This window comes from Chelonus insularis, unplaced genomic scaffold (genome assembly GCF_013357705.1).
Source record: "Chelonus insularis isolate UGA/USDA-ARS -01 unplaced genomic scaffold, ASM1335770v1 contig_137_pilon, whole genome shotgun sequence".
Taxonomy (NCBI): Eukaryota; Metazoa; Arthropoda; class Insecta; order Hymenoptera; family Braconidae; genus Chelonus; species Chelonus insularis.
In genome coordinates this window covers 5,908-24,633 of record NW_023276377.1, presented here as the reverse complement: position 1 = coordinate 24,633, position 18,726 = coordinate 5,908, and the positions used below count along the sequence as shown (strand labels likewise).

Here is an 18,726-nt window from a genome sequence, read left to right as displayed (position 1 = left end):
TTTATAATTGAGATCGTAGGTGAGAAAATCAATCGAAAATAAAAACAGCAATTTTGCTCAAAATTTTTTTTTTCGTTTATATTGCTCCGAAGTATAATCACCCCTTCCCTAGCTCCACCTACTTCATAGATCTTTTCTTTATTTATCTGTACAATACGTATCCTATTGTACAGGTATTAGTCCAGTCAAGTTAGACTTGAAATGGAAATTTTCCAACCTTGGTCAAACTTGGCTGAAATATTTCTAGGCATACTAAATTTGCCAAGTTTGACCGAGGTTGGAAAATTACTATTTCAAGTCTAATTTGACTGGACTGTATATTTCGTATGAGAGATTTCGAGAAGATTAGAATCGTAGAAATCGAAATAATTAAATTTTTATATATATATACACATATTCTTGATCAGCATCATTAAAAGTACAATATACTTTATTTCCAACGAAATCGAAAGTGACGGAGTAATACTATATAATTACCAAATTTTTTACAATACTAGGTAATGTGATTACCCGCAATATTTCTGTCATTTTTACGACGCCATGGTACTTATATTATATTATATTGATATTATTGATAATTTCAAATTTTTTCATAGTCACTTTTTAGGAATTCAAGAAAGAGATTAATACAACCATTTATTTAAAAGTTCAATACACTTAAAGACTCTTGAATTGTTATTTAGTGTAAAATATGATTTCTTGATGACTATTTATTTTTCTGACCTCCAAACAACTCACACAGAAAAAACCTTTTTCTTTGTACTAGAAAAGATTTCATTAATGCTAAAATCACTTTAAAAAATTTTATATTCAAATTTTTGTATAAATTACATCAGTCACTAAATTTATTATTATTAAAGAGAATCTTATCATTTTATAAATTTTACTATCTTGTTTCTCATGATATTAAACATAGTTTTAAGAATACTTGAAAATTAATTGATTCTTAACTTTAATCATTCAAATAATTATAAAATCCAATGCTTATTTTAACTAAGATAACAAAAGTATCCAATTGCAATAACACCCATCATAATAAATAGAAAGATCATAAACCCACACATAAATACAATCGAGCGATAAATGATGTTTTGCACGTATCTCAAGTCATCATTGTCGTCATCATTACTTCTTCTTACTATCCTTTCTCCTCCTTGATCTTGAACTCTCATCATTCCTTCAGGAATTTTTCGATTTATTTCTTCAATGCTTTCTTTATTGATTCTAGGTTTTATTTTGGTTTAAAGCACACATTTATTTACTTTTTTTTCATTTATCTTCATTTCACATTTAAAATCACCTACTCAATATCCTTTAGAAAATTGATTAAATCATTGCACTCAATATTCAACGTCATATTTTTTTTAAGCAAGAGGTTAGATGTGAACAAAATTGTTATGGCTTTTTGTATCAATAGAGAGATGGCATTACATTTACTGTAGAAAAATTTGTTCATTGAGATATAATAGATGAATTATTTACATACATACTGAAAAAATATAAAGAGTCAAGTTTTCAAAGATGAATATAATCACTCTATACGTAATATTATTCCATCACTACATTAAGAAAAAAATGAGCAATGACTATGTTACGCTTACTGCTACAATACAATCAATATACCATATGTGTACCTTTTTCCTATACAATAAATTAAGAAATAACATATTTACAAATAGCTGCATTGTAGTATAATTTAAATTTAACATATTTTTAGCAAGGATTCAATGGGGTGGAATCAATTCCAATTGCCTGATTTTTATCTAACATGACTTTGATTGGATGAATCTAACCCGAAAAGCTCAATCAGGCTCAACTAGTAACGTAACTAGGAAGACCTTATCAAAACTCGGCTGAGACTTTACTCGGAATCGTAGAACGATTTCTACCAGAGCTCATGAAAAAGGTATATTTGTACGTAACAAAGATTCTTACAAACTTGAAAAATGAAATTTTCAAATAATGACTAAAAAGAATTGCGAGCACCTAACCGCAACCAAATGATTTTATTACTTCAACAGATGAGTTCATAGCTGAAAGGTAATATTAACGAGTAGCTTATACAGTACGGGCACTAGATTCTGAAAATATTGATTATATTATATTTGGAAGTATTTCATGCTGGGTAATGTTATTTTCAACATAGTTAAATTGATGAGAGTAACGAATTTGCTGAGAGAAAATGTATATAGTGCTCTCGTAAACATACTGTTCATAATTATCAATTCTAACGAGCACTTCCGCGAGTAGTGCTTAAATAGGTTGACATCGAGACTTTGTTAATAGTCGATAATGGAACCAGTATCGACACACTAATTAAATTACCTACATAGGATGACATACTCTGAAAATTCAAAACATCTTAATACAGCAATAACATTGCTAAAAAAATTGAATCATATCTATATGAAATGAATTCCTCACTAAAAATTTATCTAAGATTGGAAATATATAAACAGCCTATCGAAAAATGGAAAAACCAAATATCTCCAAAAGTCTATTATTTTTTAGTAAAACAAATATTGTCTCAGCTACAGTGATACCAAAATGCACAAATATCTTGGTCATGAATCTTCGTCTTATTTTATGTAATTAGTTAAATAATCAAAAAAGTTTTAAATAAAAATTATCCCAAAATCTGTAATCATTTCAATACATAATGAAAATTTGAAAAATAAAACATTTTACGTATCTCTAATGTTAAAATAGTAAAATTTTATTGTAAATTCCAACCTCACGTGCGAAAATGAAGGAGTATCAAAAATTGCTTTAAATGATGAGTGGTGAAGATTGAAAGCTCATATAATTAGACATAGTCATTCTTCTCTTTAATGTATTTATCATTTGTTTAGAAAATAAAAAACAAGTTGATTATTTTATCAAGAGATACGGTAGTGTCTCGTGCGCCAAGCATAAATCGCCGCCATTTAACCCTTACGTCACGACGAGGCACTACCGTGTCTCTATACAAAGTATAAGATGATTTTTGCAGGTTATAATTTTTAAATTTAAAATTTTTTTCTTATTATAACATAAACATGGGCTGAAATTAAGAATTTGCTCGGAAAGCGATCGTTGACTTTCGATCAAGCATACTATGAAGTATTATCATTGCTTCATTCATAATATACGAAATTGAAAAAATTTCGTTGCACAAAAATTAAGGAAAATGAGAGTTTATTCATGGAGCAATCATACGTTTTTTTTATCAAGTTGGTGATCAAAGTTTTTAATTGCTATGAAGTTCTCTCACTAACAGATTATAAAGTCTGGTAACAAGTTAATTTTGCTCAAGCGCGAATATACAAATAATTAAAATATTTTCTGAACAGATAAAATACCTTTTCAGTTGATATGTACAAAAAATGGTGAAATCTCATCAAAAACAGCCCCCTCCTTCTGGGCTGTACAAAAATGTGCGCCAAACATAAATAACGACAATGATAAAATGACAAAAAGTCCTAAAATAATTAAACGCCAATTATTTAAATCTACAAATCAACAATATTTAAAATGAATTATTTTCTTCGGTTAAATTTAGTACGTTTAATGACACAATAAACATAACAACCAAAAACTTGGCGTAACTGTTATTTATTAATTGGCTTAAATATTTTAATATTTTCACAATTTCATGCTTTTATAAAATCTTAACAGTCACGCCAAGTTTTTGGTTGTTATGTTTATTGCGTCATTAAACGTACTAAATTTAGAGAAAAAAAAACCAAAGAAAATAATTCATTTTAAATATTGTTGATTTGTAGATTTAAATAATTGGCGTTTAATTATTTTAGGACTTTTTGTCATTTCATCATTGTCGTTATTTATGTTTGGCGCACATTTTTGTACAGCCCAGAAAGAGGGGGCTGTTTTTGATGAGATTATTATGACGTTATTATAATGTATGTAAAAAATCTTTATCAAGTATTGAAGACAGATTTAAGTAAACATACATCATATACATTAAATATATTTATATGTATGTTTAATATGCATAAATATGAATAAAATGTGGTTACCTTGTATTCTCAATACGAACAATAAAATAATCTAAGTGCCCACAACATGACGCATTTCGCTTCATAAAAAGTGTTAATAAAAGATTAGTCAATATCTTTTTTATGATATTATTGAAAAAAGCGTCATTCCAAATGTTAATATTTAGAAGTAAACGATTTTTCAATAAGTATTATATTGTAAAATATATGAATGTCTCCATCTATGGATTGAAATAATTATTATTTTTCGGAGATATCTTTATTATTATGAAAAAAAAGATTAAATATTTGGGATTCGAAACTATAGCATTTCTTAATAAATAAGTATTTTTATCTCCCAATTGAAACAGTGCAATTCACTTAACTAATTTTACTCAATTATAAATAAATATTAATCAATCGCGATATCAACAAAATTGAATATTTTTTTAAAAAGTTAAATTGAAAAAGAAAAATAGAGAAACATTTAATTGGCAAAGAAATTTTGAATATTTATTTTAATACAAAATATAGACATCAAGAATATAGATATAACACTGTTTGTAAATTAATTGCTTCTGTTACACAATATTGAAAATAAGTATTTTAGATGAATAAAATATACTCTTAAAAAGGATTATTTTAAAATTTTCAGAAAAATAAAAATGCAATTCAAATATTTACGCATACCAAAATGAAAATGGATGAAAAATTAAATTGAAAGTTTTCTCTAACCCGGAGGAAATAGAGGAATGGGGCTTTGGATGTTTGGAATACCACTTATCATAGTCTCTACTCTGGGTCTCCTTCTTAATGCTTGTGTACTTCTGGTAGTAGTTGGCCTTGGCAAGCAGGTTAATAATATATTTTAATTAATCGCATAATAAAAACATAATTGATAAGAAAAAGTTTAATTATTCAGCCAGTTTTTCACAATTTTCCTGGTTTTTTAAAAAAAATTTATTGTCTAATAATTTATTCATATTTTAAAGACGCAACAACAACAAACTTCTAACACTATTCTCCTAATTCATCTTGGAGCTGTAGAATTCGCTATCTGTTTTATTTTTCTAATATCTACGACCGGCTTTTGGCCTATCACTAGTACCTGGTGTATGCTACATGGATTTTTACTCACATTTTTGCACCCTGTTGCTCTGTGGACAGTGACTGGACTTAATGGTGACAGGTAATCAAGTATAAACCTAGAAAAATGGCACTTTCTCAGAAAGTAAATTTTTATCAATACATGCATATGTGTATAAACTTTACACAAAATACTTCGTTTAACATATGTACATTTACCAAATAAGAAATAATAAACCATTGAAAATTTGTTAAAAAACTAATTAGCTTGTTATTTTTTTAAATCTAAATTACATATTTAAAACTCAACAAAAAAGTTTTTTTCATTCAATAATAATTCTTTTCTAGTTAGTGAATATCATTTTGCAAGAATTCGAATGTATTGCTTAAATTGTACGAAATTGAATAATATAATTCAATAAAAACTTCATCGCCGTGATAAACATACTTTACAATTGTTAGAAAATGAATTGAAGTTTATTTCAATCAAACAAATTCCAAATTCTATGCTGCTGTATTATAGACATAAATACTTAGAATAAATAAATAAAAGCTATAAAAAGAATGAATTCCATATCAGAAAATTAAGTTTTAATATAAATTTATATTGGTGCTGTTTCCGAACTAATCGTCAAAGATTACGAATTTTTTTGAAAATAATTTTAATATTTGAACTTTTTATGTTTTTAGTTCGTAGAAAAATGATCAGTTATATATGTTCTTATTGTACTTGGAATTGCTATCTAGTTAAAAAAAAAACTTTTCATTAGTTTTATCAGTGCTTGTGGAAAAAACATCAAATTAAGATTAATCGTCAAGAATTTCTGTCTTTCTTTAGAATTAATTAATATTTATGTCATAAAGTTCATATTTTTATTTTTTTTCAATTTTTATGTATTTCGTTCTAAAATTAAAATTAGAAATTAATAGTATATTACATAATATTTACTTTAAGATGGTTTAGAAATTTTACTTTATCATAATTGAATTATAAAGACTTTTCTCATCTTTTGATTCTTTTAGAATCTATTTACACCTGTTCTATATAATTTTCAATGCTATTATTTCGACTATATCTACTGCAAAATATTTTTACTCAATTACGAGTCCCTAATTTTTTTTACGGAAAGTTGTTTTTTAATAATAATTATATTCGGATCTGTTTAAATGAAAAATTCATTATGGTAAATCCTTCATTGATAGATAAATAAAGATGAAATCAATTATTTACAATATGATTTTATAGACTGAAAAAATCATTCGAGTGTAACTTAAAATTTTTCGTGCCTGTTAATAATATTTATTTTAGCCAAACTTAAATTGTTTTTTTACTGAACAACAATATAGAAATACTTATTTAAAGTGGAACGTAAAGAATCACTGTCGATATACAAATATCAAAAAATATCTTACCAAAGAGAATTAACTGAAAATTTTCTTTTACAGATATTATGCAATAGCTGCACCTCTTCACTACACCGCAGTGGTTTCACCAAGAAGAGTTATTCTGGGATTAGCTGCATCCTGGACGGGTGCTTTATTACTCTGTCTACCACCACTCTCAGGCTCTGTATCTCCTTTCAAATACAATTCGCACTTTGGTTGCTGTATTCCTGACTTTGGCCATGATTTTAAAGTTATTGCTAATATCATCTATGCTGTCGTTTATGTATTTCTGGGCTTAATTCTTCCTGCTATTCTAGTAACAATTTGTAATCTTAGAGTTCTTGGAATAGCTCGTTATCATCGACATCGAATAGCTAGTGCAATTTATGAAGTCACTCTCAGTGCCCAGGTGACCATTACTCATCAGAGAAATCCATTTTTTATGCCTACTGTAACTACACCAGCTGCTGGAGGTCCACCTAAATTTCATAGTGCTGCCAGTACTGTTAGTAATTCTTTTAGTTTATTAATTTATTAATTATTAATTAATCCTTCATTGACATGTTTTTAATATTTACTATTAAATTGACTATCTTTAAATTCATTTTATAATACAAATTTATTTATTCATTATTTCATCTTATCGAAATAGAAAAAACTACTTAAAAAGTAATTATTAATAATCAGAAGAAAACTAAAAAATCTTGAAATGAATGAAATTATTAATGAAAAAATCACCCCAAGAACGTCTTTGTAAAAATGAATTATTCAGTTATTTTACATTTTCTATTTTTCTTCATGATTAATTAATATTTTAATTAATTTTAATTTATCAACAACTTTGCTACAATGTTAATAGCGTTTTATAACTAAGTAACGACTGAATATTGATAAGAATGTATTAAGTGAATATTTAATACAGTTACGTCAAAGTCTTATGTGTAGTACTTTGGTGATAGATTTGAAGTTTAAATATCATATATTTTTTTCCATCTTTAAGGTATTTTAAAATTTTTATCATTTTTAATTATCTTTTCCCACCTACTATTCTCTATCACGTAAAAAAATTCTATACTTTATTAAGTTAATGAATAAATACTTTAACAAGTTATATCCACAATAATTATTTGTCTTACATTTTTTAACAAATGACTCAAAAAATATACTATCTCTATTCAAAATCTGTAAACAATGTTTTTATTTTTTTCAACCTTATGAGAAATTGAAAAGAAAAACTATACCAAAGTATCAATTATAATGCAAAATATTCCATGAATTGGAACATGGTGATTGAAATTTTCAAAAACAAAAAAAAAACAAACAAAAATAATCATAGCAACTTAATGAATGAACCATTATATTTCTAAAAAATTTTCTAATGAAATAAAAAATTAGAGCATGTTACTCAAAGATTAATCACTTTGAACAACAGTACTGTATTAAAAAATTTTTAGGTCATGCAATTAGTTGGATCACTCTATCTACTTTATTTTCCTTATTGTGGTCTCATCCTGTGGGAAGCTTGCAGTGCCGCAAGTCGTTTCCACGTACATCCTCAACTCGTGTCCTTGGCCTCACTTTTACTAGCTAGTTCGCCACCGATTAACGGCTTACTCTACGGCCTCAAGTCACGAACTCTTCGTCGTTCTGTTCAGAACTACTGGCGTAAAAAAGTGACTAAGTCAGAATTGCAGCAGGTAAATCCATCATAAATAATTTTTCTTTGATTTTCCTTCATTTTCATTACTTCTTACTATATCGTCTCTTTTTATGTCTTTTACCAAGATGAATTATAATTTTTTTTTATCAGGAAATTCAAGCAAGAACTCCGAGCGTTGCAGGTTCTAGAAGACCATCGGGAAGCGGACCAGTATCTCTGTTTCCGTTTCCTCCACTCCAAAGACGTCTGAGTGAAGCTCTCTTAAATTTAGGAGCAAATTCAAGAAATGGAATAGGTTTTGAAAGTGGAAATATTAACAATTTTAATCATAGACTTCAACCTGCTGCATCATATAATACTTTGCCTGTTCCAACTTTTGAATCAGGTAACTCGAATATCTTTTTTTCTTCGTAATTAATGAAAAGTATTTTTCATAACTATCTACTCCATGAAACTCTCACATTGTCAGCTTGAATGATAGTCAAACTTCTGTTATGATAATTTGTTATTTTAATTAAAAATAGTATTTCAGTTAGTGATAGCACACATGGACAAATATCGAGATTATGAATGTTCAACTGATTTCAGTCAACTTAAGAGAGTTATGATTATTGTTGACTTTTCTGATTTGTCGTATCTTCTGACATTTTTTTCTCATGTAGAGAAAAAAAAATTATTTAATAATTTTTAAGACACTTTTTCATTTTATTCAATGATTTTCAAGTAAAGTCATACGACTTTACTTTTGATAACTTTTTTTAATTTCTCAGCACATTTTTTTTCTTTTATTTTGATGCGATTCTTATATTTTATTTCTTGTATTTATAGATAGGAATGAATGCATCGAAAAGATTGAATAAGATTAAAATATGATGTTTCATCACTTATCGAATCTTGTTCATAGTACGGAGTCGCTTTATGTTGGTTTTAAAGTATACTTTTCATCTCATTCGAAAACTTATTCACGATAGAAAGTCAGACATCCTTTTCGAATAAAAATATCTAATATTCAACTTATTATTTATAGAAATGATTTTGTCATTAGAAAAAATCAAATATATTTTTAAAAATTTTGTTTAATAAATATTAAAAACTCAAATAAAGCAAGATTCTATATCAACATAAATATTCTTAGAATTTTTTATATATATAAATATGTTGTAAATTTGTCAATTAAATATGGAACCCTTTTTACATATAAATGTCAAAAATGAATATTTTTACGAATTTACTCCAATCTTTTTAGGAATCGATTAATTTTATATCTTTTCATTGTACAATGTAGTAATTATTACTACAGAAACTTCAATGATAAATTTTCGATCAATTATATTTGGAAAAGTAAATATTATGAACTACAGATTTTTATTATTTAAAAAAACATCGTTAGGTGTACAAATAATTTTCCGTCATTTTTAATTGGAAATTTAAAATTTATTGTAGAATAACAGTACATTGTATTTTATTGAAAGTATTGTCCATCACTAGCTATTACTTTTTTCCATCTTTCTAGCAGTGTTCAGATACCACGTCAAAGGAATTCTTTATTTTTGGAAGCTATCTACGAATCGACCCAATTTTTAGTATCTCCATATGATGTAAAGTGCTTCTCAAACAGGCCATGTGCCATCGACCAGAACAGGTTCAAATTTTACAAAACAAAACAAATCGACAACTATGTTCGAAAGAGAGCTCTAGTAATTATTTCGCCCAGTTTGAGAAACTTCTAATATATAATACCAAATTGATTCCACCAAATACACAGTGTGATTTTTTTTCCAAAAATATTCGGTTTTACTGTTAATGTTGAAGCATGGACAGGTGGTCTTCATAGTTTTCCCTTTTTGGGTTATCAAAATTGATCCACTTTTCATCACCAGTAACTATACGATGTAAAAACTCACTTTTTTTACCTATCAAGTGAAATCTAATTTCCTTGTTTCTGAATCAATTCGAATGATTTTAAACAATTTGGAATTACTTGTTGAGTCACTTGTAATATGAGTGCAAATTTTTCTTGCGTTTGGCACGAATTTTCCTTCAATAATGCTTTCAATTCTATATCAGCATACGATTTCAGCTGTCCACTACGTTCTTTGTCCTTCACATCGTTTCTAAATTTTTCTACACACAATCGATATGGATGTCCATACTTATATTATTACATTTCATATCGGACAATTCGAACGTAACCTTTTAGTAAAGGCGTTTTTCATTAAACGGTAGAAAGTTATTTGCATATCTAATATCTTTCACTTCAAAGATATAACGGTATATAAATTATAAACATGTTGTTTATAACTATATATACATATATATTTATCTATACATACATATTTTTTATACATAAATTGATGAAGATCCCCTAGTAGTTCTAAACTTCGAAACGTAGACTTGTCACTTTTTGCACTTACATTTAATAAAAAAAATTTTCTCCGTGGAAAAAAAATATTTGCTAATTTATAATAATGAAAATATTATGTATTAAAAAATCCTATAACTATAAACAGTCAATATACCATTTATTCATTCCTAGAAATCAATAATTTCAAAAACTAGCGGTATTTCAAATTTTAGATGTGTGGAATGTATTGAAATAACACACCTAAAGGGTATTTATTTTCTCATTTCTATTAATTAACTTTAGATTTTAGTACTCTTTGGTAATGAGAAAAAAATTATTACAAAGTTTTTTGAATTGATATTATTTTATAGTTTATCAAACGAAAGAAACAGTTTTTGATATTTATTCTTTCAAACATAACTTTTTTTCAGAAAGATTCTAATTGAAACTTGTTTTAAATTAAAGTAGGAAGTGGGAAATTAGTACGAACGAGCGCAAGTATCACCAATCTCATGGGTTATCGCGAATCATCAAACACTGCAAGTGAGCCAAGTCAAGTATTAGCATTAGATCATTCAAAACGAAGTCCTAGAATATTAATAACTCACGCACACAGCGTAGAAAGTCCAGAAGGTGGTAGTCCTTTATTAAAAAGATTGGGTATTACTTCAAGTAATTTTGCTGGAATAAATGACAGTGAGTAAATGGGTTTATTTATTATATTCTGTTACAATATTAATATGATAATTTATTTAGAAAAACGTTGGCGTCACATTAGTACTGGGAGCGACAGTAGCACAGGAAGTAGTGACGCAAGTGTATGGACAACAGGAATAGTTCAAAAAATGACCAGAGGAAATTCGAAGAATACCACCGACAGTTGGTCAGCGGGTAAACGATTTATTCGTGTTTGCACTTTAGAAGAAGGAGCTTTATTGTTTACTGGAATAAGAGTTAATAGTGAAAGTAGTGATACAACGGATACAACACTAACCACTGGAACATCTACTTTCATTTCTAAAACGACCTCTTTGGTAGGTAAAAATTTATTCACCTAGTAATGCACTACGGAGTAAGCAGTTATAGCAACATAAATTTTACTGATAATGTCTTGTCAATAGATACTCAAGGTTTACAATAAATTTAAGTATTATTTAATCAAAAAGAACTTTTTACTAATATTGATGCTAATTTTATCGAATTGATCAACAATCATACTTACATACATCCATATTTTAACCTTTTAAATGTCTCAAAACATAAAGATATGAATTTCTACAATCGACTATTTATTTTCGTCAGATATCGCATGTATATTAAGTGCTAATTTTACGCACACATATTTCAAATATTGCGGAAAAGGCTGATTTAGTAATGATCTAGTAAGATTTAATATAGAATACGCTATTGAGGAGATTCGAACTTACGACCGCTTAACCTACACGCGCAACGAAACCGAGACTTTAGCCCGCTTGAATATTCAATATAATGCAGCATAATTCGAATTTTTGAATGCGCAGAATTATCTCAACCTCATTGTTCTAATATTATTGATCAGCAAGTATGAGAAATTGTCTCACTCCCAAAAAAAGTGTCTCAGAATTCTAGTAATATTTTCTAGAACCCGAGGTGAAATTTTCGTATTTAATTTAATACTGAATATTCTGAACATTCAGAATCATCAGTATGAAGGACGATACCGATTCTGTGTTAATAAGATCTTGATTTGGTCCTTGAGACCTCAGCATCAGTCCATATTCTATATATTATAAATGAATTTAAGATTTTATAAAAATTAAAATTCACTGCGACGTTTTACCGTTTTGTGGTGTTCCCCGGCGGTCACCATCCAAGTATTACCCACAATGAATATTGTTTGATTTTGAAGATGTTGAGTGCTGGCTTCTATACGCTCGTTCGATGTTAGATGTAAATATTTTTTCGTACTTTATGTTAATCAAGTGTTGGATTATTAATTCAAATAGTACTAATAATAAATAATAATTCTTATCAAATATTCAAGTTAGTGAATAACCATTAAATCTTGTTCTAGAAAAATTAATATTGATTAGCTACTGTCTAAAAACGAAAGAGTAGAAATAATAACACCGACTGCAAAATCAGTGAATATAATACAGCTGTTTTAAATAATTGTTTTATTTCAACTGCAAAATTAAATCAATCAATATTCACTGATTTTTCAGTCAATGTCTGTTCTGACTTCGGTAAGCTAGTGGGAAAAATATAAAACATGGATTACAGGTGGACGGTAATCAGAAATTATGTGGACTGTACACGGAGACAATTTTTTCACTAAATCTAAGTGCAAAAAGTGACAAGCCCACGTTTCAAAATTTATAAGTAAAAATATTTTTGTTCGATAGTAAATTTTGAGTTCTTGTAAGTAAACTTGTGACTTAATAGGTGTCTTGGTAATTATTTTGTTTAGGTTGCATACGCCCGATTTCCTTGAAATTTCAGTATGTTATACAGTTCTTTATGCTGAATAAGAATATATATACATATATATATGTTGGCCGCGGAAAACATTCCTTCACATAATTTTTAAAGTTTGAAAATTGGGAAATGTACACTATCTTGAATAGTTGGTATTTTGCAAATACTTGATGTTGGAGAGGGGCTGTTAAAAATTTAGACTAGCTTTTTAACACCCCCCTCTGCCCCACACTCAATTCTCTCCAACATTAAATATAATTAGTTAGTTGGAGCAAGCTCCAACAATTGATATTATGTGATCATATTCGCTTCAATATTTCAACTAATGATATATATCATACTTCTAAATTTTTGACTAAAATGTTGAAGCAAATCATAGAAGCAGACAATAACAAAAAAATGTAAATAAAGAAATCATGTGTTGTGCAAATTCTTGCGTGATGACATCATTATGATCGAATAAAGTGCTACTGAGATAAAATCTAATGCACGTTATTATCGAACTTTCAACCTTGAAAAAGTATGTGAAGGAATGTTTTCCGCGCCCCATATATATATATATATATATATATATCAAATTAATTAGCATAATATACATATATGTATATATATTCTTATTCAGCATAAAGAACTGTATAACATACTAAAATTTCAAGGAAATCGGGCGTATGCAACCTAAACTGAATAATTACCAGCGTGACTTTAATTTAATTACAACAGTTAATTAAGTATCAGCGAGATTGTACAATAAGTTTCTCAGATATAAGACAATAAAATATCAATCAAATAATTAGATCAATCAATCGTTAATCAAATGACTACTCATGAGTCTAAGAAATAATCAATTCCAGTCTCAAAGGAGATCTGGAGATACAGTACGATAAATACGTGTCACTGCCAAAATTCCTGACTACAGCGTTCCTTAATCACTCAATAAATTATACAATAAAAATTACGCGACACACGCTCGCTATACCATAATAGTAGGTCCATTAGCAGAAATAGAAATAAAGCTTACGAGTGACGTTCCACGTTACATCGAGGGTCAGCAAATGGCTCTCTTTGTAGCTGTCGTTGATCTGTTCTACCACTAACGGCTGGATATCCAGGCTTACTGAGTACTTTTCCCAACGATTTTTTTTGGCCACCAACTGCTTCCCTAACAGTGAGAATAAACCCAATAATACAATAGATCTTCTCTCAAACTTCACGAACGTTTGCTTTTGTATAATTAACTGTAAGACTCACAAAATACAGTGATGTCTTTTCGGCCCAACAAGCAATGCCGATGGATGTCTTTTCAACTAGACAGACAACCACCGAGTGAAGCTTCTGGTAAGGAATTGTTTATCCATTGCTTCCTCATTAAGAGTAGGGCGAAGGGTTTAACTACGCCTTCACCAATAATTCGAATTTTTAATCAACCATTAATCATTTCATTGATTTTAAATTGGTCAGTCGGTAATTTTGTCGTGACCTCCCATAATAACTTTAAGGCAATTTCAAGTGTCACATTTCAGCCGACTATTTTCTCAGTCAACTAATAAAATACCGAGGGGATATGAGGCGGACGATTCTTACAATGAAACGTCGTGTTACAAAGAAAACAGAGAGACTTTCAATCAGAGATATAAAAAAGCAAATGATTACAAGGTTAACGACATTGTAGTAATCCGAAGAACATAGTTTGGGACGGGACTCAAATTTCATCCTAAGTTTTTGGGTCTCCATAAAGTAACTTCAGGTATGAGAAATAACAGATATCGAGTTGAAAAAATAGGTGAGCATGAAGGACCCATTTGTACAAATGCTTCAGCCGATCACATAAAGCCATAGCCAGCTCTAGAAGATCCTGACTACGAGACTGATAATCCAGAAGTGGAATTCAACGATGAAGAATGGAAAGAACCTACTGTGGAATACGAAAATGATGAATAAAATGACAACTAGGGTGTATCGAAGCGATACAATCTACAGAATAGCCGAATGTAGAGACATACTATTCAATTAAAAGGAGTTATAGTTACTAAGAATGAGTATTTGGAATGATAGCAGATAAGAATGTGTAGAATGTGTGTATTTTTGTTTATACTGTTTTGAGTAAATGCGTATTAGTTTCAGTTAAAATTATAAAGTGTGAGAGTAGAAATTAAAAGGTAGCGAGAGCAGTATGTGATGAGCTGTACAAACGGATACACGCATAAAACAGTGAAAGTTTGAACATCTTTTTTTTAAATATTGTATCAGCATACTTTTTTTAATATAAATTATTCCTGAATTTAGCATCTCAGGGTTTTTTCATTTAATCAAAATATTTGCATGTGTCGACCTACATCCTTGTTGAGATATCAAGTACTAAAATAGACGAATAGACAGTCATAGGTTCGAATCTCTCTGTGGGCAAAATATTTATTTACAATAAAAAATTAAATTCAACTAAAAAAATACAGAATTGTGATAAAATAAGTATAATTTAATGATGTTAGCAACATTTATCATTAAACAATTTTTTTTATGCAATATAACGAGTATATCACTTTATATCACAAAGTGATGTCACATTGTCAAAGAAGAGAGACTAGTCTCTCTTCTCTGACATTGTCTAATTTCTGAGTAGGAAATAGTGACATCTATATTACATTCATGTTACATTGCGGCAATATAATTATGTTACATTAGTAACATCACATCAATATTACAACGATATATCAGTGTTTACTGAGAACGGGACAATATTGTTATCGATAAGTAACATTAAAGTTATATTTTCCTGAAACGTAACAAGAACATAAAAACGTTACGTCTCAGTGTTACGTTTATGAGTGGGAAATTGTAAGTTACATGTGAGGCACATGAGACTCACATTTTATGTAACATGTGACTTTGAGTTCTCTCACGGTGACATAAAATTTACAGAACAGTGTTCTCGAACAAATATCTCGAAAATTATTAGTAGTAGAAAGTTGAGACTAGTTTCATTTCCGCATAAAAACCTTTTAAAATTATGTACACCATGTCCTGTTCTACGATACGTTGTTTTTAAGATATTGAATAAAATAGAAGCGATCTCTTTGTAAATAAAAAATCTCATTTTGCCATGTGGTCCCTAACTTATACTGTCGTCTGCTATTACTAAAAACGACTCAAATAATTAAATCGATTAATGTTCTACGGATTTTCAATTTCTGCTGTTTTTCAAAGCATATTAACTGCACTATAAGATCAATTTTTTCCTATTTATAAATCCACATTTAATTATCAATTTCTAATTGATTTGTCATAGATCGAACAACTTATTTATAAAGGAATTCTCTCGAGCTTGAAATTAAAAATAATCATTACGTTATATTTTAGCCGCTTCCCGCCACTTTGTTCCCATAATTTTTATAATTGCTTACATCAGAATAGATCGATTATGATTCTTAAGTATAGTACAATAAAATTACATTACAAAATCACTTGTTATAACCAAAAAAAGATCGTTTCTACTTTTTTTAAATTGTAAGTAATTCTTTTTCCGTAGAAGGAAAAATTTTCGGATGAAAGAAATAAATGCGTTACATAGATTCCGTTTTCAATTATTTTGTACCAATTCAATTGTTATAAATGATTGAAATAAATAAAAAGTAGCCTATGTTACTCCTGACATTCACCTCTTCATGTCTGCAAAGTTTCATCAAAATCAATTCAGCCGTTTCCGAAATTACCTCGGACAGACAAACAAACAAACAGACAAAAATTTTAAAAATGATCATTTACGTTTTAATAACACGCAAATAAATTTTTGAGCTAAGTTTGAGGCAGTTCTCTCAGAATCACAGACAGACTCTCTAATTTCATTTATATAGATGTGTTTAATAGAGCCCAGTTTTTTATAAAACAATTAATTCTTACAGAGTGAAGAAAGAAAAAATGGAGAAGCAATAAATGACGTCAGAAAAAAATACGAAAATGGGAGTGAAAGCGAAGCAAGTTGGAGCAGTATTGACGAAGAAAATGAGATAAAATTAAATAAATCGAGCAGAAGAAATGACAATACGAATTTCAGTAGAAGTCTTTATAGCAGTAGCAGTCCTGAAAGAAGAAAGACTGTCGATACCAAAAATCTCAGAATGTCAAGAAAATGGAGAAAAAAAAGAAAAGACACAGGACATAGAAATTTAATAAGTATTCGGGACAAGAGAAAATCGAATGAAAATCAAGATAATACTCTACAATTACAACCCCTACTGGTAACTTCATCTTAATCTAGCTCAAAAATACTTAAAAATAATTCTAATAATACATTTCACACCTAGGGAAGGAAAGTAGTCGAGCTCAAACCACGTGTAAAATTATAACTCGAGCCGAAGACGAGGGAGGTAAATATGTGGTTTAAGCTAGTTTGATTGTCCTCCTTAGGGCTGAATATGATTATTCGTCATACCTGCGTGGGAGGTTCAACCCTTCTCTAATGGAAAAGTGAACTTTCCGCGCGTGTATGATGAAAAAAATATTTTCCAAAAAATAGTCATAAGGGTATTTTCAGTTTAATTGCAGCTCTTCATACTGAACAAAATAATATAATTATAATTTGTTTTTGCATCAACTTATACAACATATCCTATAAATTATATTTTTCTATAATCACATTCAACTAATGTTAAAATAAGAAAAAATAATTTATTTAATAATATTAGATTTCGTTACAAAACTTGAAATTATATAAATTATTATTATTATTATTTAATGAAATGAAAATAGTAAAATTAAGTATATATTTATGTAACTGGAGAATATCACATCTGTAAACATTGATTGTTACTGTTGTTGTTAATTCATAATTTTCAGTGTATCGATATTAAAATAATAAGGAGAAAAGTGCAACCTCAGCAAAGTAAACGTCTTCTCGAGTAGCAATCTTTTTTTTGTTTTTATATAAATAGTTCTATAGTATTGAAAAAAAATTTTTTGATAATTTTTTAAATAAAGTTATACTTCTCCGATTTCGTTGAAATTTTAGTATGCTATAGAAAAAATTAAACTGAACAAGAATATATATATAGGGCGCGGAAACCGTACCTTACAGTATTTTTTTGCGTTTGGAGAATCAAATAATTGTAATTTTTCAGTGGTTGTAATATTTAAATTAAACATTGAAAGGAATAAAAGAGACAAAATAGTAGCAGAGTATTGATAAATTTCAAAAATAACAATGAAAAAAGGCTTCCAATCTCTACAAATGATGTAATACATAGGAGAAAAAGAACAATGATCAAATTTTCCGATATTACGTTAAGATATCGTTTTGAAATCGATTGCAAAATATTCTGTAATACCAACAAAATGTCATAGTAACTGTAAAATAGTTAGCACGATTTTTTTAATTTTTTGCGATCAAATATCTTCAAATTAGGTCGAAGATAAGAAAAATACGGTGACAGAAATCTTCGTTGCACTGTAAAAAATAAAAAATGTTCTATAAAATATTGTCGATTATTAAATATTTAAGAAGTTATTAGTTAAAATGTGCGGGCTCGAGCAGGCAAAAACTGTATATAACAAAAAAACACAATGACGTGTACATGTTTTTTCCACGAATGGTCTTTTCTGAATTTTCGTGTAATTTTACGTAAAAAAAACCTTGGTTCAAAATGGAATGTTAAATTTTCTATTACCCCTGTCTCTAATTGCACGATACTGGACTCATAACATACTAAAATTTCAACGAAATCGGAGGGGTGCAACCTTTTCTAGATAATTACCAAAACTGTTAATTTTTAGTTATTATAGACACTAAAGAAAATTATTATTTTTTTTACTTTATCAGAAAAATA

The 18,726-nt window shown here is 28.5% G+C and overlaps 2 protein-coding genes and 1 long non-coding RNA gene across 4 annotated transcripts in view; 2 read left to right on the top strand and 1 right to left on the bottom strand.

Annotated features, from left to right (window-relative positions):
* LOC118074632 (uncharacterized) overlaps positions 1-5,158 on the top strand; it is a 16,730-nt gene extending 11,572 nt beyond the window's left edge. Inside the window, exons 1-3 of one of the 2 annotated variants that reach the window (XR_004691219.1) lie at positions 1,724-1,906; positions 4,633-4,831; positions 4,970-5,158. This is a non-coding gene — a long non-coding RNA (uncharacterized lncRNA). Of the gene's footprint in view, positions 1-1,723; positions 1,907-4,632; positions 4,832-4,969 lie in introns of those variants that run through there. The other variant, XR_004691220.1, reaches the window with a different exon arrangement.
* LOC118074631 (phytanoyl-CoA dioxygenase, peroxisomal-like) overlaps positions 1-6,627 on the bottom strand; it is a 25,349-nt gene extending 18,722 nt beyond the window's left edge. Inside the window, exons 1-2 of the mRNA XM_035096010.1 lie at positions 6,477-6,627; positions 5,116-5,182 (exon numbers count right to left, since the gene is read on the bottom strand). The gene's annotated coding sequence lies outside the window, so the exon portion shown is untranslated. The remainder of the gene's footprint in view (positions 1-5,115; positions 5,183-6,476) is intronic.
* Positions 5,570-18,726, top strand: LOC118074633 (uncharacterized). The gene is made up of 8 exons (XM_035096011.1): positions 5,570-5,577; positions 6,510-6,954; positions 7,904-8,146; positions 8,260-8,494; positions 10,919-11,149; positions 11,210-11,487; positions 16,807-17,142; positions 17,209-18,726. Exons 1-8 carry the CDS (start codon positions 5,570-5,572, stop codon positions 17,248-17,250), a joined length of 1,818 nt encoding a protein of 605 aa, XP_034951902.1. The 3' UTR covers positions 17,251-18,726.

Excerpts from the sequence above, each read along its gene's own strand:
- LOC118074633 (XM_035096011.1), top strand. Across the intron at positions 8,147-8,259 it reads CTAAGTCAGAATTGCAGCAG|GAAATTCAAGCAAGAACTCC; the intron begins GTAAATCCATCA and ends TTTTTTTATCAG. Across the intron at positions 8,495-10,918 it reads TGTTCCAACTTTTGAATCAG|TAGGAAGTGGGAAATTAGTA; the intron begins GTAACTCGAATA and ends TTTAAATTAAAG.